The following is a 27,966-nucleotide window of genomic DNA, read 5'->3' as shown; positions in this document are numbered from 1 at the left end:
AGGAGTGGCCAAAATCAGATGCCCAGGGGATCTCCCAGCTCAAGACTATTTTCATCAGAAGGGCTTACTGAACCAGATACGGTTTCTAAGTAAGTAGTAGCTATCAGTAGATTTCTGTTCACTTCTCCACACCCTCCCTCGGCCCACGCAAACCCGTGTAAGACCTTGCAGCGCTCAACTCCCGGCCGCCTCAAGAACCACGGCCTTTTGTTTTGACCCTGGCTCATACGCTCGTCATTTAACACCCCTTTTACATAAGGCAGGCATCTATTTTTCAATTTGTTTTTAATTTTTGGTGGACAGGCCCACGACGCAGGTGGGATAACAGGATTATCTCCACGCAGACCGCGCGGAAATGAGCTGGAGAGCCGTGGGGAGGAAAACGCACAGCAGCGGGCGCGTGTGAGGGATGCCGCCCCCTCCCCCCACTAACGGTCCCCTCACGGCCGCCGCCGGCACCGCCGCCGCTTTCCCGCGCGCGGGCGCAGTGGCGCGGCGCCCCCCGCCCTCCCCCGCTTCCCGACAGGCACCGCGGCCGCGCCGCCGCCGCGCTCCGCAGGCGCCCGCGCGCCGCCCCCGGCCCGCTGCCGCCGCCGCCATGCGCCACAGCCTCGCGCAGCTGCTGGCGGCCTCCTCGGGCGGCGCGAGCCCCTCCGGCGCCGCGCGGCCGCTCGCCGGCGCCGGGCGGGACGGCGGGGAAGCGGATCCGGGCCCCGCGCGGGCTAAGCAGCAGGCGCCGCCGCCACTGCCGCCGCGGCGGGGGGAGGACAAGGACGCGGAGGCGCCCGGCGGCCCGCTGGAGGTGTGGGAGCCGGAGGACTGGTTCCCGGGGCTGGAGCTGGGGGACCTGCTGGAGGCCGCGCGGCCGGACTGGGACCTGGACGCGGAGCTGAGCGGCTGCTTCTGCGGCGAGCCCGAGGCGCGGCCGGCGGCGGGCCGCGGCCGGCGGCGGAGCGGCGGGGCGGGCAGCCGGCTGAAGGCGGCGGCGGCGGCGCGGCTGAACCGGCTGAAGAAGAAGCAGTACGTGCTGGGGCTGGAGAGCCGCCTGCAGGGCCTGGCCGCCGAGAACCGGCAGCTGCGCGACCGCAACCGCGGCCTGAGCCGCCGCCTGCGGGAGCTGGAGCGGGAGAGCAGCTACCTGCGGGCCGTGCTGGCGAACCAGAGCGCCCTGGGGCAGCTGCTGAGCCGCCTGGCCGGGGGCCGCGCCGGCGGGCTGCAGCTGGGCACCAGCCTCTTCAGGGACGCGGGCGGCCCCCGCCGCCACCAGCAGCACCTCCCCCCGCAGCCCGGCGGCGAGAGCAGCGACCACGACTACGCCCTGCCCAGCTCCCGGCCCCCGCGGCTGGAGGAGGCGGCGAGGGAGTCGCCGGAGGAGTGGGCGGCCCCCGGCGGCATCTGCCTCCACGTGGAGCGGGACCAGGTGTCGGTGGAGTTCTGCTCCGCGTGCGCCCGGCGGGCGGCGGCCTCCTCCAAAATGTAGGGTCGAGTAGCCGGCTGCAAGTACTCGTGGGGGTCCCTCCCTCCGCGCCGCGGCGGAGGCAGCAGGCGATGGTGCGGCGGCAAAAGAAAAAAAATACAGAGGTGACGGGGTGGTGTCGGGGGAGACGCGGAGGAGGGGAGCCTGGCGCTTAAACGGCCAGGGTACCGAAACAGAAAAATAAAATCTCTCGAACCGCACGTTGGGAGCCAGATGGCGGCCTTGGTTAAAGGTCACGTAAATCCGGTGTGCGGATGGTCGTGGTCTGAGCCTGCTGGGCGCTAAGAGTCGTGCAGAGCCGTGCACGGCAGTGCGATGGTTGTAGTGCAGACTGATGCGCGCATATACACGCAGAGGTGCCTCCAGAGCCCACTCGCAGCACTTGGGCGAAAAGCTCATGCCGGCCTGATGCATGAAGGTGTGCTCAGTTCCACTTCACGGTTGCCAGTAGAGATAACACTGTCTACCCAGTCTTGAGTCAGATAATGTCTAGCCTGCTTATCCCAAGGAGCCGAAAATGCTTGCTTAGAAAACCAAACCAAACCAAAAACTTCATTAAGACATCGTCACTGGACAGACTTAATAGTAATGATCGGCAAAAGAAAGCATGCATATAAAATTGTACTGCATCTCAGTTATACATTACTATTAAAACTTCTCTGACAGTTTCTCTTTTAGGTGCTTGCCCTGCCAGGCTCCGTTGTGTAGGGGTTAAAGAACAGTCGTTTTCCACCTCGCAACCTGGTAAGGATCAATATATTCCCATAATGCGGTAACAGAAAGCTTGCTTTGCTTATTCCAGTCTCTTCTAGTGACTGGTTTAGGAAATGATTTTTCTGGTCCTTGGACCGTTTGGCCTACTCTGCCAAACTTCCTAGCTCTGGATGATAACTAATACTGAAAATTTTAATCGCATCATTCTCGTTAGCTGTTTTCCTCTTTCTCTTTTCTTAATATGAGCATAGTAGCTAATATATCAGCTATGTTTTGAATTACAAAATAAATGCTGATGCCATTTGAAATGGGAATTTGCTATTAAACTGTATATCTGATGAGGCGAAAGGGGAAAACATGGTAATAAGTGCGATGTGATGTTTACAGTCTTTTATCATTGGGGAATTTCCCAAAAGTATAAGTAAATTGCTTTTTAAATGGAAAAAAAACGAGTTTGTGACCTACTGGTATAAAATACTATGTCTAGTATTAGGGATGCACGGTATCTTTATAAAGTCCTTTTCTAGCTCATTTTAATTCCTGATGCAGAATTTTGCCTGATTAAACAAAACCTGAATACTGGTTACATCTGTACAGTGGAATCCTAATGTAGAAGTGTCACTTTTTTGCATGGAACTCTAATGAGAATTGCGGTTTGAAGAATGCAGTGCATCAAAGTAACTCATTACTTTAGCTTACCATAAGTAATCTCTATGCCCATGCACACTGAAATTCCTATGTTACTTCAAAATAGCTTTAAATTTTAAAGATATTGCATGTATATGCATGTGCTTAATTTTACTGTGGAGATCGTAAATTTGCCTCTTACAGTATCCAGAAATCTGTAACTTTTTTTAATTAAGCACAACTTGGAGATGAACAAATATGTATCTTGAGATTAATGATTTGAAAAATACTCAAAAATTAACTGAGATAGGAGGAAAAATAGTTTGATAAACAGTAGTGTGTGTTTTCTTGTACTAGTCAGTGTTTTTCCCTATCATGAAAGATGAGCGGGTTGTCTTTTTCAGTTGTATTATAATGTTTAAGTTGTTTATATGTATGTCAGTTGGGGGAAGAAGGACTGTGAAAATAATAATATGTAAAGTGAGGTTTCACAAAGAACAGATTTATTTAAAACAGTTTCATTTATTAACTTCACTTCTTTAAAAAATATTGCAGTTAATGTTATTGACGTCTTATTTCTTAGAGCCTTAAATTTTGTGTTTAAGGCTGAGTAGAAGGTGGAAGCATTTTCTCCCCGTGTTTTGCTTTATTGGTACTAGACCCTTAGAAGTGTACACCAATAAAAGATGAGTTTGATTTTTCTTTGTGAAACATCACTGTGTGATAAAGTATATGTGTATTTAGCATCCTTGTTTTTCTTTATGCTAAAGTGGATTCAGCTGTGTTGGGGCAGAAGAGACGGGACCAGCTGCTGGCCACATTTCCTGCTTTATTTTAAAAGGTAGTATAAGAAATGAGAATAAAGAGGTAACAGGGCTTTTGCTGTCTTTATTTAAATAAAAAAAAAAAAGTTGAATGCTGGGATCATTTAATGTCGTCCAAGATGTTTTTTTGAAAGACAGTATCCTATCAAACAGGTTTTCCTCCAGTGTATTCAGAATTCCATCTGTTCACAGAGTACAGTGCCAGCGCAGAAGAGTTGGTGGGATGTATGTTATGTTACAGCTCTGTGGCATCAACAAGACTGTTTAAACTTTCAGTCTTAAATTGTGTAACCCTGCTGTAATTGATGGGTTGTACAAGTGCCACATGAATCTGAGTTAACCATCAAGACATGTACTAACTGATATGCAAAAATGGAAATAATTGAGCTGGACTGAGCTTTGTTGAATCTGCCTAGCTCAGACTTAGTAAACATACTTTATTTATAAAGTTTAACATGCCTAATTGAAAGACAAACAGTAATGTAACAGGTACGGGATGTTACAATGGCATTTTTACCGTTACTTCAGAGTAGATGTGTATTTTAAGTTAACTTAAATATGCATTCTTTCTTTTTGCATCACTGCTAAGTGATAGGAGTCAGACACTCGGTTCTGGTCTCTGTTAGGAACCTGCACATCACTCTAGTCATAAAACTATCTATGAGCTGTGTCTGACAGTAGCTGATTTTATGACATGGAAAATTAGATATACTGGTACAAGAAGGTCAAGTCCCAAGAAAGTAAGCGGCTGCAGGCATTTCTAGTGCCTACTGAATCATATTTAAACCAAATAGAGGGGAGGAAGTTATTTGAAATGCTAACCAACTGTACTATTTGTATAGTGTATTATTAATGTAGCTTTTTGAAGTGGAAGCCTTGAAATGACAAAACTTAATACTTGAAAAAATATTGTAATTGTTTCTTTGTAATTATGTGCCATCCAGATAAGAATACAATATCGTAATAAAATCAGACTTGTTGATCTTTCAGTTTATGGGCTCAAATACTTTTTCATCTTTTTCTTCTCATTAATGCCTTCCTTCATTGCACAAAATGGGAATCAGAAGGGGAGAAATGCTCTTACTGCTGTCTGTGTGGGTCATACATTGGAAAGCAAGATAGAATGGAGCAGGGTACCCAAGAGAAATCATGTTCTTACTCATCTGTCTTTCAAGTTAACTTTTGTGGTGAGGACCAAAAAAAAAAAAAAATTTTCCTAGTATTCCTTGAACTTAAGATGGAGTTATACTTCTCTGAGTATCACCATTCTTTGTATTTTACAGTGGTTTTTCAATGTTTTATTAATGTAGATGTATTTGATCAATAAACCATGGAAGAGTAGAATTTCTGTGTAAATACTTCCATCTTTTATTGGCATCTTCCTCCTTTCTGTTCCATTCGTAGGTTCCTAATTTTAATGCCTACCTAACAGTATGCTGTTAACAATCTGATTAAAGATTACAGTTTATTTCCACATTAAACAGTAGGGATGACTGTAACAAAAGGTTTGAGGGTTCTGAAAGGACATAGCATTTTTAAAGCTCTAGAGCGAGCAATATGATATTGTCTTTGCTCTCTGCAAAAAAAGAAACTTTTTTTGAGACTTTCACAGAAAGTTGAGTTTAAAATAGTTGGTGGTTGTCTTTCTAACATTCAAATATTCTAGTAAAAGCAGTCTGTAGCTTAAAAAACATCAGGAAGAAGAATGCTTAAAAATATAACAAATGCCTGTGACCAGTTCAAAGGAATATGGCCACGTTCTCCTTTTTGGCTTCCAGTTGTAGAGAACACCCTGCTAAGCATCAGAATTAGTTTGTTAAATTGAACATATCACAGAACCAAAAATTCTCAGTGTTAAATTGCATGGCTACACTACTTTTATTTTCCAGTATTTCTCCACCCTGCCTTGAAGACTATTTAGTAGTTAAATAAAAAAGGTTTCATTCTCAGTACTCCATTAGTTGTTTAAAATTTGATTCTGGTACTGTGAATCTTAGTAGTATTGTAAATGAACTTCTTTCTCTCTTCTTGAAACAGTAGCAGCATCTGAGGGGAAAAAATCAGTGTTTCTGCAATTTCTAACTGTCTGGAAAGATGATATCAAATGTATCAAAAGAAATGTAAACGATTTCACAAAATTTGGCATCTGTTGGCACTTCTGAGTTATCAGATTTCTGATGTTAATTGACAAAAAAAAGTTTTCCCTGTGAAACACTGAGAGCTTTTGTAAAATACAAAAGGCCTTTTGTAACATTTACTTTTTTTTAAGAACTTAGTATTCTCAAAAGTTTGTAGTTAAAAGATTTCTCTGCTAGAATCAACAATACTCTTTATAGTGTTATATTTGCTGTTAGACTGTAAATGTCTCAAGTATATATTAGGTATGATGGATATTCAAGTGGCCTCTGTGTTCAAAGAAAACCTTTTGTACAACTGCATGCAGATAGATGAAAGGTGCTTTTAGATATTTTTCACCCTGTTTAAATGAAATATGAGATGAAGATTTGGTTAGGTAATTTTGCCTCTACTTGGCAGGAACATGCCAGGAGTGGGACTTGAGGGGGAGAAAAAACAGGAGGGAGTTGTGCAGGGGACTTGTAAGAATGCGTTATTCTTTATTATGATGTGCAGAGGTATGTGCTCTGTAATGTTGAGATTCATGACCAGAATGGAACATGTAATAGAAGATAGAACTGGTGCTTTTTAAAGTATATTTTGATTCTTGCCTATAGCCAGTCTCTCGGCATCCTTTCAGAAGTAGTTCAGACTTCTAGTAGTCAAAGTCCACACATGCATTCTCCTAGGAGTGCAATAAAAGCCATTACTCTGATGTATAGTCTGTGACTAGTTTATTTCTGCTATAACAGTAGAAGAAAGGATACAACTAAAATCTGTTGTAACCCAGAGATTTTCAAACAGGGAGGCAGTGTTTGCAACGAGTTTGTTAAGAGCTGGCGGGAGGCCAAGAACTGGTAAAAGCTTGTTTTTTGACTTCTTCAGAGTTGTAAAACAAAGTATGGTGTATCCAGTCCATGAAATAGAGTTGAAAAAGTACTTTTGCAAACCTCAGTGAAAGCACTGCTTCATATGCATGCACGCCTGCTGGAACTTACTGACAGCATCTTGCCCCGGTAAATTTTGAAACGCTTTCACTTTTTTTTCCTTAACTTAGTTTTGAGAACTTTTCCCCTGTGGTTTAAGTGAAAGTACACAGGGAGTACAATTGAAATGTTTCCTTAAAAAAAAAAAAAAACCCACAAACCCTTTGCTGACTTGATTATAAGCACCTTTCCTAAGGATTGTAACTGGCCTGTGCCATGACCTAAAAAAAAAATACTTGCAGCTTGTGTATTCATCAGTTCTGCTGGAAGTAAATATTGGTCTTTGCAACTTACTCAGAGATGCTGAGGAATGTGAATTTCTTCCTGTTACATGCAAACTTCTCAACCTTTCACCCTTTTCAAGAACTTAAGATCTAAAAAAAAGCAGTTTGAATCAGATCATTAAATATCACAGCTTGCATTTTTGACTACTCAGAGAATAATTATCACTTGAATTGATACCAAAAATAGCACATGGAATGGAAGATGGTTTTGAAAATAATAATCTGTAAAAACACTCTAGCTGTTATTTTTTAATGACTTAGCTATATTTTGTTGAATACTCATATTAACCAAACTGTTCATTTTTGTTCTTAGAGATACTATTGCAAAGTAATAGCTTTAGTGTTTTAAGTTTTTTTATTACCAAAGGTAAGTGATTCTGTTGGTTAAAGTCTGATGATATGACTTTTCCTGGAGACAGCATACTTCACTGTCTCGTCAAATACTTGCTCCATGAGAATTTGTACAACGGGGGGGGGGGGACATAAGGCCCAGACAGGTGTTTAGATGCAGTCTGGTATCACAACACCATGGCACTGCAATACTTTGGATTAAGGAAAGCTAAACTAATTATGCATAACAGCACTTATGCATATAGTCTCATTTTGCTAATTCCATGTACAAATCAGGCTTTGACTAGTTATAGAGCATGATTTCCCTGCTATAACAACAAGTCTGTCAGGAAAAAGTAGATAAACATGATTAAACTCTTTTAGCATGTTTTTCAGCAGTACCATAGCACAGATTTTCAAAGCCATTTAAAGGTCTTAGTGCTGAATTCTTCCTTTTCATTAATACATATTATCACATGCATCTCTGGGGATACTAGAATTTTATGGAGGTGTGCTGACTAGTAATCATACAAATTTCATAGTGAAGACCATGCATCAGCTTACTTGAGATGATTGCTTCATTGGAAAAAATCCTGATTTAGTTCTCAAACTGCAGAGTACACTGAAGCCTGCTAATTTTCATACTGCATTAGACATTTATATTGCTCTAGATCATACAATTGTCAATATGAAACCATGTCTGACTCACAAATGAAGTACTCTCAAGATTAATGGTCCAAACTAGAAGAGACTGAGATGAACATGACAGTAGCAGCACCAGCCGCCTGAGGCCTCTGAACACAATCTGTTGCTTCAGGAAAAGACTAATTTCGAGTGAAACTGGCTGCAAGGACAAAGTTTGTTCTGGCTAGACTTTATTTGCTGCTTGATATAAATTTATGTGCTAACTCTTTTCAAATTAAGAAGATGTTATCTGTTCATTAAAGACTTGAACATCAGTACTGAGATCCTCTCAACCTGTTTTGTTGCAGCCTTAATTTTAAGATGATTGTAAGACATCAAAACAAGATAAAACAAGATATTAAGATAACTGTAAGATATCAAAACTTCCAAATTATAATACTGGAAACAAGTTATGACATTTTTCTCTGTAAAAAATTTCTGTATCTTACCTGTTTCCTTACTCCATGGCAAAAAAAAATATACTGCAAAAGCCAAATGCTTAATCTGAAGTTATCTAGCTCTAATGGCTTACTTTATTTCAACATATGTATTTCTTAATTCCACAAAATCTTGCTCTAGTATTTGCACTTCTGTAGGCAAGTTTTAAAAAAGATTTTACGATTACTGATAATTAAAAAAATTGATCATATATATAAATGTGGCCAATGTTAGTACTTCAGCATTCTCCTACGGTTTTAGTTTCCTCCATTCACTCACCTGATGAAGTAATAAACTACTATTACAAAGCAACAGTTTCAATGCTGTAACCTTAACCACAAAAATAAGTCATTGAAGTGTTCCAGGTAAACACTTAAGGAATTCAAAACAATGGCTAACTGCTATCTCAAGATGCACAGCCTGATTGGTCTATGTGCCTCATATGAGCATTAGTTAAGTTTTGAAGATGTACACTAAAGCCTGTGGGCTCGCTCAGTGCGGTCAAGAGGGAAGCTTTAGGCAAGCGTGTGCTTGTTTAATATTCTTAACAGTATAACTACTTGCACAATTATATAAGAATGATATCAAAAACTGCTTCTCCTAGTCAGCAGTAATTTGTGCATATCAGATAAGCTTCATCCAGAATTTGTCCAAACCTTACTACCTCTTCCTAGCTGGGAAGTCATTGACATATAAGGATCATTTCTGACTGCTCTGTGGTAACAGTGTTTCCAACAGTGTGTAAGTGGGTCCCCTAAAACAGCCTAAGCAGGGTAATTTCATGGTCAGAGCATGAAGAAAACTAGAAGCTAGTAGAATGGGGGAAAGCTCAGGGAGAAAATATTCAGATTCTGAGTAATCTCTAGAAAAACCTTAACTGAATCTGCTTTTTTTTTTTTTTTTTTTTACAAGTTATTGTGGTTTGTAATATGTTGAGAAATACACTTTTTCAGTAATCCTCATTTACAGCTTCTAGAAGATGCAGCATCACTTTAAATAGACTACTTTTTTCCATTTCCAAAGAAAAACACCTGTCCTTATAAATCTATTATTAAGTTGTATATACTAAGCAGGACATAGTAAAAAACTTAATTTGCATTTAAGTTTAGAGCTGAAAAGAATGTTAATGTGGAGTCTTAATTCTGTCTTTCTAGTAAAAAAAAGGCAGCAAGCAACAACTTATTTCTTTGTTTATTATGGTTACCTCTCCAAGGCAACTGGGAAATTTTTGGTCAACTTCAGGCTTCCAACTCTTCACGATCCCTGCTAGGTTTTATCTGCTGCAGCATTTTGAGATATATTCCATGATGTTTAGTGGCAAGGTAAATTCCAGTTAGAACCTGTATAAGTATACCAAAACTCATCTTTTTAAAGACAGGTTGAGAAGCTCTGTGCCAGAAGCGTAATAGATTCTCTTTCCCTGGCAAGGGAGCTGAAGAATACCTAAACAACATAAACAGTGGTAAGAACTTGCTGTTTTATCCATTTAAACATCAGTATTTTACATTAAAGTAATTAGAAATTATTATAGTAGATACTCACTCTCTTCTCCCAAGTTAAATTTAGGTGGTGGTACTGGGATCCATTACTGTTACAGCACTTTGGAAAGACAACCTGAACTTATGTCAGTTCTTATTCTCCACGACATTAAACTACTACACTGATGAAGTACCTCACAAGTTATTCCTCTGAATACTTTAGAGAAAACGTATTTGGGAAGTGGGATAACAGAAATGGAGATGTTTGTCTGGAGTCACAGAAGTGCAGTTAGTATAGCTCTCAGTCACCATTCTGTTTATTAGGCAATGGTCTCATGGTTCATCAATATTTACTTCTACCTTATGGTCAATCTGCTATTTAAAACATTTTAAATACATTTTTTTAATTGTTAGACAAACTGAATTTCTTTTACAGGAAGTGTGTGACTAGCCCTTCAGATATTGAGCCAAAAATAAAGAGCGAGCCATACATTTGTAAATATGTTATTGTTTCACTGTAAGTATACCTGCAAGTATGCTACGTGACACTAAATACTATTTTATACTTAAAATTTTGACTGTAAGACCACATGGACATTTTGAATTCCCTCTCTGGATAAATTCTACAAAATACCTCCTGCAATGCAGCTGATCACCTACTGGGACCAACTCTAACCTTCCTTTGCTGTGCCCTGACCGAATCTGCAAAATTACACCTTCCATAGAATTAGGGTGCTGCTCCGAACCCAGAGTGTTTCTCAGCTGTCCAGCCAAAGAGCACTTAAGCAGCAATCTTCCCCACTTTCAAGGATGGTAGTTAAAATTTAACACATCCGTGTGCATCATGGGTAGGCTGTAAGGTTCCAGCTGAACACACCTGCTCTACAGTGTGCCTCAGTTTGCAAATTTCACTTCACTTCAGACGCTTGCTTGTCAGCATAGCTTTTATGAACTTTGCTCTGTAATTAGATGAGTCATTTTAATGAAAATCCCCTTCCATGTACTAAGTGCCTATAAGATAGGTGTGCACCGGATGAAAATCTGCAGAATTGAAACTGAAAACCAAGATTTGACGAAATAAATCCATTTCGCTCACTGTAAGTGAATAAGACATACCTGGCTGCAAGGCTTGCATTCACAGGAAGGGCCAAAAGAAAAGGATAGAGACCACCCACAACAGCCCCTATTAATCCTCCTCTGACCACAGCACAGACCTCACAGTTTAGGTCACCTGCACAACAAAACGAAACATTTCATTGTCAATATCCACATAGTTCCTAAACATCAGCCTTAAGCTGCACATAACAATGTGGAAACAGGCACTTGGCAGAAATGACCATGCTGAACAGGCATTCAGGAAATTTCAAAAAGGGCTTTATCTTTTGCAAAAAATGACTGTCATTCCAATTCATAAGGAAGTTATTGCTCTATAATTGACCTTTGAATAAAATCATACAGACTTCTCAGGTGAAAAATGCTGGAAGTATCAGTGATGCATATCACAGAAAAACCGGCATTTTAATATACATACACACACATATACAGATATATATATATAGATACACACACACACACACACACACACACACACCTTCTTTCCCACTTGCAACTTAAAGAAATCACTGTTGCCCAATGCACTAGATGGAACTGTTGTTATCTTGAAAACCTTGCTTTGCAGGGTTTGAAGAACAGTTTAAGATCACTGCTGTTCCAGGAGGAAAACATCCTCTAGTGTTAAATCACATAGAGAAAGCAAAGATCACTGCTGTTCCAGGAGGAAAACATCCTCTAGTGTTAAATCACATAGAGAAAGCAAAGCCCTTTAAAAACAATGAATAACAAAATTTTACCTAAAAATAAAGGCCGACGCAAAAAAGCTTCATAAACTGCTGCTGTTGATAGAAATGGTATAACGGCCATTGGCAAAGCAGATATAAAGGGAGCCTTTGTGATATTTAGGGTGCGTCTGAAGAAGTTATTTGCTGCTAAGCCACATAAGCTTGAATTTCCTGCAAGGAAGTATGCTCCATGATTAAAAAGGTTCCTGCAAAAATAAAAGAAAGAAAGATAACTTCAGTAATTGAGAACCATAATAGAGTTTGGTTTACTCAATGCTATAATTTATTTCTGAATATTCTACGATAAGAGGTAACAAATGCGACTCTCTTGCAGATCCAAAATGGAAATAACCACTTTTGAAAGCAACCAGGAGAGCATCCTTTGTATACGCCTGAGTTGCACAAGCCTCAGAAATGAAGTGACATTAATATCTTCTACTTTACAATGCTGCCCAATTCAAGAAAGAATTAGCAAGAGCTAAATAACGGGGTGACAAGAAAGGGTAGATGTAATTCAGTCTCATGTTTTCAGGGCTGCAGTGATGAGATTCCTTACATAATTAAGTGGTCCATATCCTTTTATGTGGAAATAGAGCAGAAATATCAATGTGAAATATCTGCTATTTTAAACCATATGGGTCTTTGCAATCGTCATCCTTACGGCTGAGGGAATGAAGATAAACACTGCACAAACTGTGGCAGCTCACAAGCCCCAACACAAAGCCAGCCTGTTACTGGAGTTTAACTACTTTTAGTGAAACAGAAAAAGCAGAAGCATACAGGAAGCAATGGAATTTGCATCCTGATTCACATATTTGTGTGTTTATATTAAGCTCCGGGACAGCGTTAGTGCTTTATACTACTAATAGCAGATGAGTATAAACGGAAAAGACTGACAACTACCATTGTGCCCAATGCTCCTAAGGCAAGGTAGAGATAAAGTTCCTAAGCACCTTGCTATGTTTCACAGAGAAATGAGGGCAGCAAAGGGAGTTTTCCCCCTCTTAATAGCCCCTTGCTGCTGGGTATCAATCCCATCACTTTAAATACAGTGATATAGAGGGGAAGAGTACAAGGAAAGGATAGTCAGGACAACAAGAGCGTGCATACATGCACGTATGCACTTGTGTGCACACAGATATACTGCTGCCACCCAAGTGGAAAAGGAAAGCGTAAAGTTTGTTTCCAACACACTTTATTCCTAGCTGAGTGTGACCCCAGGCAAAAACATCCTCCCCAAACTAACTGATGTCATGGCTCTTCAACCTCTGCTGAGCATGAGTACTCTGAACTTCTATCAACAGAGCAGACAGAAGTTATTTACCTTGCGGTCTCTCCCCAGATATGTTCATGTCTGTATGAAGGATAAAATGCAGTGCTTGCCTTCCAGTTTACATTATAAATACCATAAAAAGACAACACGTACAGGCAAAAATAGCTGAAGCAGTCTTAGCTGCAAAATGCAAGTATGCCCACCCATGTGAAGGGCACATGTAACGTAAGTTAGAGTGAACCGCATGATGAGAAAATTAAACCTCTCTGCCCTCTTTTCCAATTCGGATTGTTCTTCCATCTTCCTTTTGTCTGCCCACATCAGCCAATCTGTTCTGACACTACTAAGCCAAGAGACAGAAGTTTTAACAAACATGAACATGCAAGTTAAATAAGATTGTTAGAAACTAAGCCAACAGCGAAGTTTACGTTAAACAAATACTGTGTAAACAGAAGATACACTGATCACTAGAATGACTTTTGAACTCAGAGTTGTGCATTAGCTCATTTCTGTAACTGCCTCATTGGCAGCCTTATCTCCAGCCTTCTTCCTCTCCTCCACCCCCCTTTGGGTTAGTATCCATGTTCTAATAGATTCTTTAAGGTGTGATTTCAAAATATTTGTACAGCATCTAGTACAACGGAGTCTCAGACGTTAAGGCCTTATTTTAGCAAGTATTACTACTATAGTGCTGCACAGAAAAAAAACAATAATGGTTTGTGGGGGAAAAAAACACCCACAGGATCTGAAGCAGGAATTTAATGCGAATGCACGTGTTCTGCACAACTGTTTAGAACACCAAGCTAGAAGATCAGTCTTTCAAGTCTCTGGCTGCGTCTTTCACATGTATGAACTGCTTGTTATTCTTTTCATATCAGAAGAGTATCAGTTTCATTTTGTAAAAATTCTTTGGTATTTTCTCTATCCTAGAAAGAGCATAAATTTATACAAACTACCTGGGAACTTGAGGTTGGGTCTCTCACATTTGAAGTAACCACCCAGTTACAGGTTACACTGATACACATCGGTGAGAACTTCATTCTTGGATCTGCAAAGCCTTTTCTACATGATTTTTTGCTAAGACTAATGGAAATTTTATGAAATTATATCCCCTAATCACCATCTTTCTCAAAAAGAATTAAAACATCACCAAATCCCAGCTAGCTCCAGTAATCAGCCTTCTTACCCAAAAGTATAGATTTGGTTTCAAAAGAAGAGCTTATGGAACAGATCAGGTGGGACAACTATGGTAACAGAGATCTTTCAATAAAGACCTCTGCAGCTGCTAGCAGATCATCTCTAATGGTTCAGTAGCCGAAAGGGCCGAGAGGATTTCTTGCACTGCACAGAACACATGAATATAAGGTCCTGCCTTGCTAGAAGTTATGCTAGTTAAGGGCTACAAAAGTCCAACATATTAGTTTACAGAACCAGAGCTTCTATTTTCCCCCTGATAAGAGGGTCTGAATTCTGATATTGATTACATGTTTTTAAGCAGTTTAGAGCAGATGCTCATGCTGAAATCTATAATACTTGGATAGCAGAACAGAATACAGTCTGGTCAGAGATAGTCAGGATTTATTATTTTGACAAACAGTTCTCACTGGAGTACATTCCATCACAGTAGCTAAAGCAAGAGAGGGAATGAGAAAGTGTGCCCATTTTACAAGCCCGATTAGCAGTTCATGATTTATTTCATTTGTCTTACAGAAGGAAGTTGTCCATTCTTATCTTTAGCATTATACCTGGCACATTCAGTTGATTAGTGGAAACAACTCTTTGCTTTAATGTTTGATTTCCACAAATCTAACATTCCCAGAATAGGAACTATTGCCAGGCAAGCAATTAACAGGAAGGCACTCTGATTCTGAAGCTGTGCCAATATTATTATGTTAAAAGTGTGTTGTCAAAATACGTCATAAGTTGGATTTACGGCTAAAGCCCTGCAGACAATAAAATGCTTAACCGCTCACAAAGTGTATCCTAGACCAAATGTCGTATTTATTTGCAAATCAAACATGACAATCTCTAAAGCATTCAGCAATTAAAATAAATGATTTTTAAAATCGACCTACTTATAACACGCTTTCACATTCTAATGCTTAAAGTAATATTAATCATTGACAAACTATATGAAAAAAAAAGACTTCAGAGATTTAGCTGCTTTTTCTGCAAAAACTTGAACATTAAAAGCATCTGACATCAATGGTATCAATTACTTCTTATTCTGAATAGAAAAAGACTTTAATTCTTCATACATACCAGATTTTCAGACAGGAAGATAAGCTACTAACAATTTAATTAAGATGCTATACAGCAAAAGAACTTGGCTGGTCAAACATCTCTCTTGCTCTTATTTAGGAGTCAAAAAAAAAAAAAAAAAAAGGCCTATCTGCCTTCAGGACAGTGTCTTAACAGCACTGGGTTTCATTCATTGAGTGTCCCCCCAGAGTAGTTTCTGCAACCCAGCCATTTTATTCTAATGGCACATTTACAGTCACAGGCTGTGGAATGCACGTGTACATATACAAATGTGGAGGTCTGAGATTAAAATTTTGCAGTATATTTGAGAATCCAAAATAGAGCACATTAATGCACCCAAAACCAACAGAATCTAGTCAGGCTCACTGACCTGTAGAACTGCTACACTGCAATAAAGAAAGTGAGGGTGGTGTTTTGTTTTGTTTTAATACTAGCTCCCTTGTTTTAAAAAGAGCTCTGGTGAATAAGAATGAACAACAGCTTGATAACTTTGACTCCAGTATGCTTCCTCTTTCCTCCCAGCCATTGGTGACCTCCCTTCTGGCTATACAAACTGTATGTCCTGCCAGGGCAGTTTCAAATAAAGGCCTATACGTCTGGCAGCTATTTCTCTCCCAGGCTCTCCAGACCCTACATATGACAGGTTCTACCTATCAAGATGCTACCACATCACCACTAAGGCGTCTGCCTCCCCCTCAGCTCCCTGGATGTCCTGGGGAAGGAGAAGTGTTACAAACCGAATGCAAGCCCAGCAGAGCTTACACAGAGCTGCATCACTGACTGTAATGCGCAGGATAAAGGTGTTCTGCTCTTTTCCACCTGTGTGGGAAGGCCCTTTGTTACTATCTGTAGTTTGCTTATCTAGCAATTTGGTCCTACTAAAAAAACACTTCCTATAACTAAATCATTCATGCAAAATCTATCCAAGGTGCAGATGCGCATCTTACCCCAGCTCCTCACACAACCAGCTCAGGTCCAGTATGGTTCTGCACTCACATGCAGTATCACTTAACACAGAAATGCTGTTTGTGAGGCACTGGAAGGCATTTAGCTGTTTTTGTGCAGCACAGATCCTCTGCTAACAAGCCCGCTGGACTCCGGCTGACTCTTACACCACCACCCGGATACCTCAGCATCACAGTCCTGAAACGGGGGAGTGCTGTAGAATGAGATGCAGAAACTGGTAGCTCCATGCTTACCCGGCGATGCTGGACACAACGTGACTCCTGCAGAACCACACAGGTATCTGCCTTATTCTCTCCAACACTGCAGTTCCCTGGAATATTTATTAGCTCTAGTGCAGGACTGTACCAATGCTCAGAGCCAGTTAGGCCGATCAGCCATCCCAGAAGCTTAAGCATTGGGGAGCACATGCCAGAAAGCAGCGGAGCAGGACCACAGGTAACAGGGAGCTAACCGCATTTAGAAACGCCCAGCAAGTTTTATGGTCTGGTCAGTAATAAACATCTTTGCAATTCAGTGTTTTTGTAACTCCACGGAAGACTTGCAATACAAGAGCAAGGGGTGAGAAAAGCCTCTGTAAGACCTAAAGTGTCTGATGCTCTTATCTTCATGTATTTTACCAGCACTTACTGATCTTCTTTGGGAAGCCCATCAAACAGCTTCAGCATGATTTCCATCCGCTTAAATTTTTCCAAACGCAGACTTTGCTGCGGAGAATTTAGCTCAAGAAGCTCCCTTCCTGCCATCTTGAAGTCCTGGATCACAAGGAACAAACAAACAAACGTAACCAAAGTTAGACAGCACAGTATGTATCAAACAAACCTTTATATTCTTTCGGCACTATGCAATCCCAACGCTCCTGCTGTTTTTCACACCACCTTCCCCGCCGACAGCCTCCCCCCCCCCCCCTTACCGAGCAGGCCCCAAAGGCCCCGCCGCTCCCGCCGAGCCTACAACATGGCCCCTCCCACCTCACGCGCCCTCCGCGGGGGCCACCATCTTAGCCCGCCCACATGACCCAGGCCTTCAGAGGGCGCCTTTGATTGGGCCTTCCCCGGCGGCGCAGCACGGCGGCTCCCGATTGGCTGCGAGCGGCGGGTCAGCGCCCGGCCCCGGTGCTGGTTGCTAGGGGAGGCGGATGGCGGCGGTGGCGGCGGCCCCTCCATGGCGACGGCGCTGAGCGGCGATCGCGCAGCCGGCGGCCGGGACGCGGGGACTCCCCCTAGCGGAGCGAGGAGCCTTCGATGGGGGGAGGCTCAGCCCTCGGGGTAACCCGCTGACCCTCCCTCCCCCTCACCCCGGCCGGCCGCCGCCGCGGGCCCCTTCCCGCCCCTCTGCCCTCAGTCCCGGCCCTGCCTTGCGCCCTCCGCCAGCGCCTTTGTGCTGCCCCGATCCGGCCGCCTCCCTCCCGCCGGGTGCGGCTGCCTTCGCCCCTTCTCCCCCCTCAGCCCCTCCGCTCATGCTGCCCCCCGGGGGGCGCTGCCCTTCCTCCTCGGCGCTCCCGCCGCTCACCTGCAGCCTCGTCCCGCCTCGGGAAGCGCCAGCAGCCCCGCGGCGCGGGAGCGGCCGGGCGGGAGGGGAGGCAGAGGCAGAGGCAGAGGCGCAGCGCGGTGGCCAGCGTTGAGCAGCGCGGCAGGGCCGCCCCCCCTGCGCGGCGATGCCGCTGCCGTCGCCCGCAGAAGAGGACGCGGCGCGGAGCCCCGCCGTGTGCAGCGCAGCCCCTCGGCGGGAAGGCAAGCGTCCGCCCCCCTCGTACCTGACGCGCTAGATGAGGAGAACCCATCCCTTTTCTGTTTCTCTCTTTTTGTTTTTTCTTCCAGAAAAAGGGGGAGAGAGAGGGGCTCGTGTTGAAGGCAGCCAGCTGTGCCTCCGAGTGGGAAACTGGACTGATCTCATGGCTTGCTTTTTTGTTTCGTTAATACTCCGTTATCCCTGAAAATGAACCTTTCGTGAAGCTCTGTTCCTAACTCTCCTTACTCCTCTTCCACGAGGTGACTGCTTTGCAAGGGAAGAAATGGCATGAAGTAAATGACTCCACTGTAAAGCAATCTGCTTTGCCAAAGTGCCCAGTGAGCAGCACTGTCACTTTAATAATTCCAGGTCAAGGGATTGCTTTCTTCCTTTCCAATCCTCTCTTTTAATACATGAGAGGATCAGAGGGACATTAAAGACCGTAAGGCTGGGTGGCTTGGATATAATAAAAATGAAAGTGACTGGCCGGTGACTTCTGTTGGGTGAGAGGGTGATATTTGAAGGCTGTTGTCTGGTGAGGAAAAAGGGACCTTTTCAGTCTGCTGTGTAGTCACCTAATACCTAGCTAGCAAAATTCGTTCAAGAAGTGAAAGAAGTTTAACGAGTCACTTTGGATTGTTTCTGTCTTCCTCCTTGTTTGGATTATTTGGGAGTTTTTGTCCTGCAAATAACATGCTTTTGAGCATGTAAAGGTGGAGTATTAAGACAGCTGCCTAGAGATGGACTGTGCCTTAATTGTATTACATAAAATCTTTTAATTTTCAAATTTTGCTGCCAGAAGAGGAGTTATAATAGGGTTTTATACTGCCAAGGAACATTTTCTCTTGTATTTTTATAGATTCAAATATATTTTAAAGAAATTGAAAACCTCTCTTAAAAAAATTCAAAAAGCTTCTTTTTCCCCTCTTTTTTTTTCTTATTTGTGGGAAGCCTCGAAAGCTCAATGCAGGAAAACAGCAAGTACTGGTAGAGATGAAGACTGAAGCTGCATTTCATAACTGAACTGTAAAAGTGTTTTGCAATAGATAGACCTCGTAAAGTGTTCCAGTGGTACATCGTTAAAACCTGTAAATAAGTGCTTGCAAGCAGTAACAGAAGTAGGAGGAAGAATGCCAGTCAAGAAGAAAGGTGGGCTATGAAGCTTCATATCTCATTTTGCATCTGCATTTTGTTAGATTGTAGTTTTCTCATACTTACAATTTGAAATTAAAAGTGTTTGAATGGGGGATTGAAATTGTTTTTCTTTTGCGCTGAAAATGGGGGAAAAGTCTGTGCACTTATAATAATCTATTTAAAAAGCATGTTAGTGTCATGTTTTAAGACTTGTCATGTCAAATTTGGCCTTAAATACATACTTTGTAAAAATCAGCCATCAGAGATCTTAAACAGACACCAAGAGAAAATCTTGGCATTTAATATTGGGAGAAACCTCTCTTACAAATGCTAATGAATTTTAAAAACATGGTTTTAGGCTATTGTCTATTCTTTACATGTTTGGCGGATAAATATTAGTCATCAGTAGGAACATAAATAAATAACAAAAAGTTTCAAGGCTAATTTTAAATAAAATTTTTTAGAGTTATATTTTCTAATATGAAGGTGATTTGAATGTGTTTTTTAAATGTGATTTTTACTAACTTAGAATTCTATGCCTTAATACAATATAAAAGTAATTTATGCCTGTAGTATGGCAGCATTTGAAAAATGACAACCAGCCTTATGTTTTACCTCTTCTGTCCTCAAGTTTGTGATTACAGATTTGGAAAATGTGGTTTCCAGTGTTCAAACAAGATTTGGGGAACATATGAGGACAGAAAACACTTGTAGACCCTTGGTTATTTCTGATTCCCTGCAAACATGGATTTAGGATGTTATTTATGATTTCAGAAGGTGTTATTTAAGATATCAGAACATGCTAATAGAATAAATGGCAAATGATCCTTTTCCATTCAGCTCATCTATCCAGAACTTGAAGCCCTCTGATCTGATAATACCAAAACATGGGGGAAAGAACAAAAAGTGAATGTTAAACAACAGATGTGGGGATAGATTCAGACTTCTCATTCTTTTCCTTGTAGGAATATCCCTTTTGTATGAGTTATGAGTTAACATTTAGTATGTAAATAACAGTAAAAACACAGAGATTGCTAGAATTATTTTCAAACTAGATAGAATGAGTGGGATTTTGTGACTGTATTTTAGCAGATGACAGTGTAGAAACAAATTTTCAAAACTGAAGTGGTTTAATGAATCGTATCGTCATTGATGTAATTATTTATAATTATGCATAGTAAAGATGGGAGCATGTATGGAGATGTATCATCCCTGATTAATATCCTTATAATTCATCCTGTTTTGCTGTAAACATGTCACTCCGGTCTACTGTGAGGCTTACGTATTATACGTTACAGCATGAAATTTTAAACAGTGTCTTTTTAGATTTTAAATCTTGACTCTGAGTTACGTGATTTTCAGTAAGGATGTTTCTGAGCCAGATGTTTAGCTGTAGTTCAGCTACAAAATACTTGCTGCAGGAATTTTGGGGTGAAATTTTGCGGGCTCTTTTGTGCATGAAGTTAGTTGGGCAATCATAGCGGTCCCTTCTGGCCCTAAAAATCTGTGGATTTGCTGTTTCTTTCAAGACAGTCTGGTTCAATCTTAATGTAGATCTTAGACTTTAGTTTCTACTTCTGTCTTGCAAGGAAATGTATTTGGCAATTTTAAAATATAACATCAATAGAGACCCAAAAGTCCTCCTTGAAATACTTCAACCTATCACATCATCAGCATATTAAAGTTGCCAGTGTGAATATGTTTAAGTATTTAAAAAAATTGGTAAAATGTATTTAAGCATGCAGATTAAAGGATTAAAAATGTTAGCAAATCAGCAACTCTGTTATTAGCTTTAATTACTTAATTTGTCCGATCCATGCTGTAGACTTAAACTTTCTAAATGTAATCAAAAGCGTGCTGGCAACTTGAAAAACACTTCCATCTGAAAAAAAATCTGCTATTGTTATAAATAATCCCTAATATTGCTATGACCAAAGGAGATCGAGGGCATTTTTCCCTGTGCTTTTTTTCCTCCCCCATTTGTTTGCTTTATGCTTTTGACAGCACTTTGTATCTAACTAGTTTCATACTTTTGTTGATGATTTATTTTCCCTTTCTGGTGTTACATATTTGAGAATTCATATATTCTCTCTTCCCAGTCCATGTAATCTCTAGAAATCCCAGTGGGATACTCTCTTCTAGGCTGTACAAAAGTGTGTATTTCAATAACAGCAGTCAGAGCAGGATTATCCCTCTCCTTTTCAGCGCTCCTTCTCTATCTGTTGTTATTTTGGATTTGATCAAATTATTCTCCTAAAACCAGTACCAAGACAGAGAAGCCTGTAAAAACTAACTTTAAAATATCCTGTTACTTGTCATTGAAGGCTGTTCCCAAAAACTGCATTTTTTGGAATTGGCCAGTTATTGATCTTTCTAAAGAACAGTGAATGTGTTTGGAGAATTGCCTTAAAAAGAGCTCTCACCTCCATTACTGGTCTTCAGACTTCACATAGCTTTGGACCTACTTTACACTTTGCATTACCTGTTTAAAGCAGTGTCTACCATCTTCCTTTTTAAAGTCCAGGCCTGCTCAGTCAGGAAAAAAAATGGTTTTATTAATAGTAAAAGCATATAACTTGGAGAAAGCACTGATTTCTTATGGACATGGAGAAAGAGGCTTGATACTTGTTCTGATCATGTTTGTGTCAGTATGTGGTTGTTTTTGTCTGATGTGCTAGAGTGACCTGAGTTTGTTGCCTCTGTTTCTGGAGGGAAATAAGGCTCCACATTCCTAAGAATATTCACAAAGTTGGCATGCTTGCCAACAATCTCAACAAAAAAAATCAAGGCTGGAAAGGGAGGATGAAGTACCCCACAGGAATGGAATGTGCTTCCTTTAGATAAGGGATGAGACATTGTATGGGTATTTGCACTGCTGTTACATGATTAAACAAATGACTATTCTCTTTGGCTTTTGGTTCCTCATCTTTCATTTATTTTAAATACACTTAAAATTTCAAATCAAACTATAAACTTGTTTTTAGTTACGAAATTATTTGTTGGACATCGTGCCATGTGGCGACAATGTGGGATGAAGAAATTTGAGAAGTAGATACATTATTTTCTCTTAATTTTTACTTTACTTTCACAAACAAACTAGAATATGTTTCAATACAACTATTAATACCAAATTTACTAAGCTTCTTAAAGAAAACTTCACTGTAAAATAAAATAATGCTACCACACAGAAGAATCTTAGTAAGTGAGGTCAGTTTTTTGGATGTTTTTAGATTTCTTCTGCCTCCCTCCCTGAATTACTTACTCCGTTGATTTCTGTTAACTGTAAGGAACTATATTTATATTTGCAACTGCATATATTTTGTATTCATTTACAAAATATTGAAGAGCCTAAAATATCACTATTCATTCATGTTTCTCACAGTGACATCAGAGTGACAGAAAGAGGTAATTAAATCCATACTCCCCTGTGATGGAGAACAGATTCCAGCTTTGGATCCCTGCTTGTGATTCACATGGGCATGGCAGGAACCCCCACATCTAAATGCCTGGCTGCACATGTGCTTCTAGTGTAACCCCCTTGTCATCCTTAACATATCAGGCTGTGCCCAGGCAGTAGGAGAGCCTTGAATATTGGGTTTTATGCACTCTTTCATCCCATTTTCCACCTCTGAGACTCAGAGGAATTGTCTGTTGAGCCAGATGCAACCTGTGGGCTGCCATTAATACCATCTTGACCCACTCTCTCTTGGAGCTAGTTTATAAAGACATGCTGGTTCTGTTTTTGTTTGAATACCACTTTTTCTTCTTGCCTGTTAGATAAAGAAATGCTTTCAAGGACATGTTTTATTAATCAAATCAACACCAAAAATTAAAAAGTCTCAATCTGATCCAGTGTGGACTACTACTGTGCCCTTTAGAAAAATCTTCTGATAGATATGTTTTATGAAATGCTAGATTTTGTAGTGGTAGTGCTAATTTTGTGTGGCTGGTCTGTTAAAACGGTCTAAAAATGACTAGGTAAGAATTTTTAAAGTAAAGTTCTTAAAGGACCAGACAAAGCTAGCCCCCATTAATGCATTGGAGTTCTTCATGCCCTGAATCTTTTTAACTCTAGTAACTTCTTTTTAGATAACAAAATTCAGATTTAGGCTTGTAACTTTTGGTGCTCGGTTCAAAAATGGTAGTGAATCTGGTTGTACATGTGTTCCTTATAGCCTATTAAGCAGGAAATCCAGTACATGTCAAAGTAGGAGATTTATGTTTCCCTTTTCCTTCTAATAAGTCATTGGTATTACAGGTTTTTGCTGTATAGATATTGCCAAATAAATACACAACTAAAAGCCTCATTTTTCACTCCAAGCTCTATTAACTCCCTGTCAGTTTTTACAGTGAACTGACTGGCAACAGCGCAAAGCTGATGGTTAGGTTCACAGGCTGGCTGTGAAAAGAACAATTTTAGTTTTCTGGGAGTTAAACAAATGCATGGCAGAAATTCTCTAAACTTTCCCAACTTTTGCCTTAAAGCTTTGATTTAAAGGTGCATCTGCTTTCACGGCAGTAAGCTTTTCCAATCATACAGTCTTTCCTCTATGAGAAACTCACTGAAACGCTGGGATGTTTTGCACACAAAAGGACTGTAGAAGCAGACATAATACAGAGCAAGTCTTTGTTACATTAATGCAGGCTGCTAAGCTAAAAGGACTCTGGACTGCAAATAGAGAAATGTATGCTTTTTTTCCCCCCCTAATTCTGCTGCTGTTCTGGTATTTGTGATTTCTAGTGCAGATCCATCCCATTTCAGTTGCCTCACCTAAGTAGGGAGCCCATCTTGTCATCCTGGGGGGCCTCTCTTGCCAGAAGAGAGATGCAGCTTCAGGTGCCTTTTAACCCACCTAAGATCTGAACTGTCTTGCTACCAATTTGTCCTCTTTTCTCTCCCCTTAGACTGTGCAGTGAACATAGTGTAGCCACGTTCCTAACTCACTTTCCTCAGTTAGACGGTATAAATCTCACTTTCTCATGTAAGTTTTAGTGAGAAACTGGCACCTTCTTATCTGAGAATCAGATGTCTCTTTATGAGAATCAGTTCTATAAATTAAAACTATCCATTAATTTCCTGTGGGGAAAAGGCCTTGTAAATTGTTTTACTGTTAGTCCCTAGAACTGGATGCAACCATAATGTTGAAACAGAGACAAGAGGCAGCTGTGCATCCTCTCCCCCATTCCTGTTAAATGCATACTGCACTCGGCAGAAGTAATGGTATCTCGCTTTATAAGCGTTTTTTTCCTTCTGGCCCTCTCGTCTGTCCTTCTGCATCTGTGCCAGATGGCAAAGTTTGATGTCAGAGGGTGACCACGGAGAAAAAGCTGAATATGTAACTAGTGGCCAAATGTGATAAAAGGTGATTTTGTAGTCCCTGTTTCAGCAAAATGAGAATTACTGCCTTACTCAGATTTTTTTATTTTGGACAGGTCTTGATTCTCACAAGTATTTAAACTCTCTTTTACTATGGCATTCTGTTGTATTTATTGTAGTTTAAAACAGTCCCAAACATCATTATAAAAATAAAGATCACATTTTCTAATGCAATATTCATCTCAGAAATAGCCAGCCAAGCTACCTTGACCTGATTGGGGATGACAGTGGCAACCAACAGACAAAATAGCTGAAGAAACTGCTTTCTTTTTAATGTCTGTTGTTCAGACTCTTTTTGCAAAGATACATTAGTGTAAATGCCCTTAATCTGTCTTCACTTTAGGCATGAAGAGGTATTCTTCTCTTCAAAACACATTTATACGAGAACGGAATCAGAGTTTCCTGGAAAACCATTTTATAGTTTTACAAGTAGAAAACAGCATTTTATGTTTCACAGTGCTTTTTTGTATGGCATGTGTTGCATTATGCATTAGTGGAATAGTTGAAGTGACCTTCAACTTTAGGCCCAGGTGTTGTGCACCTATAATACTGTCTTGCAGCTACCTGCTGATCTGTACTTCAACAAAAAATCCAAACAACCCCAAGCAAACTTTGCATAGGTTCAACTGTTTGATGCCTGAAACTTTCTGTTGTCGCCTGGAGGCATGCTTTTTCTTTATCAACTCAGAGACTGTGGTATAATGCAGAGGTGCTTAAAGAAAAAATTCCAGAGTGAATCTGGGAAAATGTAAGAGCATATTGCATATTTTGGTAATAAATAAAGGTAATTTAATCTCCTTCCATTTATTTTTTTTGCATCTCTAGGAAGATATCAGTGTTACTGAATTAGATCTGAATTTTCTTAATTCCACCTTGTTTTCTTTCATGTGAAATAATACTTTTTTTGTATGAGTTTGGAAATTATTTATTCCAGAACAGGCCACTTCTGGTTAGTTTTCTGCCTCATTCCAATCTTCACTTTTATGTTAATTTTAATATATTACTGTTCTCTTATAGAAAAAAAAATACACCACAGCTGTAATGAGTGCATAACTCCCAGTTTTTACTTTTGTAACTATGCTTCAAGTTCCACTAGCCTTGTGTATTATACACAATTAGATTGTAAGCTCTTCAAAGCAGGACTTTTTATGTGACTGTTCAGCTATGTTAAGTTATGTTTATTCTGCTGCCTAAATAAGAAGCTTCAGTTTGGTCCTCTATCATTTTGGGGGTTTGTGGCTACATTTTTCGTTCTGTCTTCATATTTGCATTGTTGATTTCATATTAGCATTTCATACCTAAATTTGATCATTGAGAGGCATGAACAAGAAGCTCAAGTGAAGCTAATTATATTTGTAGGGTTTCTCTTATTTTAGAAGCTGCAGAGAAAAGGACCTTGAAGGCCCCAGCATCTGCTTGCTGTAGTATATGAGACACAATCTGTGTGGCCAGGACAAGAAATCTGAGAAAGGATCAATAACAAGCAGGCCCTGTATTACCTTCAGCATGGCTGGGAAAAAGAGCCCGTTTGAAAAAGAGAATGGCCCACGTGGGATTAGCAGCTGATAACAGCAGTTGCTAAAGCCCTTCTGTGGTTCCTGGAAAGAAGAAGAGAGATCTATGAAGAGCCCAGGGGCCATTGGTCCCAAAATGAGCCACTGATAATGCAGGAATAAGTGGACTCTTTGCTCTTTGAGGGTTCAAGGGTACCTTACAGGAAGGGGAGAATAGAGGAGGGATAACTATTGGGACTGCAGGCTTGGATATTCCCATCCGCTCAGGTGGATCTAGAGGCACTAAAGTAGGATTTCAGCTTTGTTTTCACAATAAGCAGAAATGTTGAAGAAAAGCTTCTTGTGATTTTATGCTGACTGAGTCACCAAGTGATCTCTATGTAGGTATCATATTACTTTGGTAAGTAACGTTAGTCTAGTTTAGACAAATATGTTTAAAAAGAATTTAAACAGCAGTATAAATATATAGTTACATGTTGCAAAATTAAGTGCAAAGATATGCAGATAATAAACTTGCATTATTATTAAATCATCATTGATCATTAAAATTTTCATAAAGATCCAGTTTTCCATATAGTAAATTAGACTGATTTTTAAACAAACAAACAAACAAACAAAAAACAACCCGAGCACTCTTTTATCATTTATTCCCTGGTTATTCGTGTGTGTTATTCATATTTCTTAAAGCTCACAGTACTTTCTATTCAGCTTCATCCACCGGTCTGCGTTCTGTGGCGTTCCTGGGTCTTCAGCTGGAATTTAGAGACTGTGCTTTAAGATAGATTTCACTCCAGAAGAGAGAATAAGAAGTTTCAGAAATGTAAACCACATACAAAAGTTGCAGGGGCTGGGACTGGTAGCCTGGAAAAGAGGAGCCTGAGCAAAGGGAGGCAGCACAACAGTCACCTGATACAGAAGAGGTTATAAAGGGAATGGTCATTTGCCTTACACATCCACACCTGGAGGACAAGAAGTAGCTGTTTTAATTTACAACAGAGAAGGTGGAAATTATACATTAGGAAAAAAACTTTAGAACCTTAAAGCACTGAAATCAGGCAGTGACAGAGCTTGTGGACTGTCTTTGTAAGAGGTTGTCGGAGAAGTCAGACAAACATTTGCAGGATGGTACATAAGTCCAGATCCCTCTGTGCTGCAGGAAGGTAAACCGAAAAACCCTGGAGGAGTCCCTTCAGGCTCTGCGTTTTTGTAGTTCCGGTGGCTTAGAGGGCTGTTGGTAGATCATAGCATAGGCAGTGCTCTGCTAAGCAATCTCACTTGCATAGCCTTTAGCCCCGTTCCTTGCATCGTTTTCACAAATCAGTATTCTGTAAAAAGACACTGCTGTACAACTTCTGCACTTCCACTGCCCTCTTTTGCAGTGGCTATTTGGAGTTCAGAGATTTGCAGCAACTCAATTGCATGTTACCATAGTTTAACAGGCAGCTGCCAGTCCTTATTCTAGCTTTGCTTGCTATTTGGATGCCTGGTTTTCCCTTAATATACCTGAGCATATGATGCTGCCCTGTTCTGTGAAACTTGCTGTTATGCTGGCATAGCAGTTACAAACAGAGTATCTGGCACATTTCTTGGCTGCTAACAACATCGAGGTCTAGAATGACTTCACAATAGACTTTTCCTAAATTTGTGTTTTACGGGAAGGCAGTCTGTGGAGACGATTAATGTAGGCTAAGGTTGATTTAGGGAGGCTACACGTCTCCCAGTTAACAATGTGTGTTGTTTCTCTGCAGGGCAATTCAGGGTATAACCCTGACTTTAAATATCATTTCCTGAAAAACTCTGCCGGCTGACTGAAGATTAACCTTCACAGGTGAACCTGAGCTTTGTGACAGTCTCCCCTGCCTGCTGATCTGAATCCTTAAAAACTAAAGCCACAGAAATATGCCTGCCTGATAATCA

General features: G+C 40.8%; 3 protein-coding genes across 12 annotated transcripts in view; 2 read left to right on the top strand and 1 right to left on the bottom strand.

Moving 5' to 3' along the window:
* Nucleotides 1–524: 524 nt before the first annotated feature.
* On the top strand, nucleotides 525–4,631 carry CREBZF (CREB/ATF bZIP transcription factor). 3 transcript variants are annotated; one of them, XR_010387334.1, is made up of 3 exons: nucleotides 525–1,551; nucleotides 2,144–2,221; nucleotides 3,589–4,631. XR_010387334.1 is itself a non-coding variant. In XM_026103355.2 (3 exons), the coding sequence occupies exons 1-2, from the start codon at nucleotides 599–601 to the stop codon at nucleotides 2,190–2,192; spliced, it is 927 nt and encodes a 308-aa protein (XP_025959140.2). In that variant the 5' UTR covers nucleotides 525–598; the 3' UTR covers nucleotides 2,193–2,221; nucleotides 3,589–4,631. The 3 variants fall into 3 exon arrangements, 1 of the variants encoding a protein (XP_025959140.2); XM_026103355.2 differs by having other exon boundaries at nucleotides 525–1,476; XR_010387333.1 differs by having other exon boundaries at nucleotides 2,144–4,631.
* On the bottom strand, nucleotides 3,687–17,933 carry TMEM126A (transmembrane protein 126A). 4 transcript variants are annotated; one of them, XR_003259639.2, is made up of 7 exons: nucleotides 17,207–17,323; nucleotides 16,924–17,048; nucleotides 11,808–12,001; nucleotides 11,074–11,188; nucleotides 9,684–9,922; nucleotides 7,038–7,117; nucleotides 3,687–6,442 (listed from the first exon to the last, which is right to left on the bottom strand). XR_003259639.2 is itself a non-coding variant. In XM_026103331.2 (6 exons), the coding sequence occupies exons 2-5, from the start codon at nucleotides 17,037–17,039 to the stop codon at nucleotides 9,718–9,720; spliced, it is 630 nt and encodes a 209-aa protein (XP_025959116.1). In that variant the 5' UTR covers nucleotides 17,040–17,048; nucleotides 17,207–17,323; the 3' UTR covers nucleotides 6,475–7,117; nucleotides 9,684–9,717. The 4 variants fall into 4 exon arrangements, 3 of the variants coding, with proteins under 3 accessions (XP_025959116.1, XP_025959118.1, XP_025959115.1); XM_026103331.2 differs by lacking the exon at nucleotides 3,687–6,442 and having other exon boundaries at nucleotides 6,475–7,117; XM_026103333.2 differs by lacking the exons at nucleotides 3,687–6,442; nucleotides 7,038–7,117; nucleotides 17,207–17,323 and adding an exon at nucleotides 17,806–17,933 and having other exon boundaries at nucleotides 9,653–9,922.
* Nucleotides 17,366–27,966, top strand: part of DLG2 (discs large MAGUK scaffold protein 2) — a 999,439-nt gene continuing 988,838 nt past the window's right edge. For 4 of the 5 annotated variants that reach the window (XM_064505176.1, XM_064505174.1, XM_064505173.1 and 1 more), the window contains exon 1: nucleotides 18,161–19,173. In XM_064505176.1, coding sequence (XP_064361246.1) covers nucleotides 19,155–19,173 — 19 coding nt within the window. In that variant the 5' untranslated portion in view covers nucleotides 18,161–19,154. Of the gene's footprint in view, nucleotides 17,562–18,113; nucleotides 19,174–27,966 lie in introns of those variants that run through there. The other variant, XM_064505171.1, reaches the window with a different exon arrangement.

This window comes from Dromaius novaehollandiae, chromosome 1 (genome assembly GCF_036370855.1).
Source record: "Dromaius novaehollandiae isolate bDroNov1 chromosome 1, bDroNov1.hap1, whole genome shotgun sequence".
Lineage (NCBI taxonomy): Eukaryota > Metazoa > Chordata > Aves > Casuariiformes > Dromaiidae > Dromaius > Dromaius novaehollandiae.
This window is presented reverse-complemented; position numbering and strand designations above follow the sequence as displayed.

What these genes read in the sequence shown, in the direction of transcription:
- CREBZF (XM_026103355.2), top strand. Translation starts at nt 599, where the DNA reads ATGCGCCACAGCCTCGCGCAGCTGCTGGCGGCCTCCTCGGGCGGCGCG. An exon ending in GCGGCGGCCTCCTCCAAAAT is followed by an intron (nt 1,477 to 2,143) that starts GTAGGGTCGAGT and finishes CTTCTCTGACAG; the next exon opens with TTTCTCTTTTAGGTGCTTGC.
- TMEM126A (XM_026103333.2), bottom strand. Translation starts at nt 17,039, where the DNA reads ATGGCAGGAAGGGAGCTTCTTGAGCTAAATTCTCCGCAGCAAAGTCTG. An exon ending in GGGCTTCCCAAAGAAGATCA is followed by an intron (nt 12,002 to 16,923) that starts GTAAGTGCTGGT and finishes TTATTTTTGCAG; the next exon opens with GAACCTTTTTAATCATGGAG. An exon ending in AATGCAAGCCTTGCAGCCAG is followed by an intron (nt 9,923 to 11,073) that starts GTATGTCTTATT and finishes TATGTTGTTTAG; the next exon opens with GTATTCTTCAGCTCCCTTGC.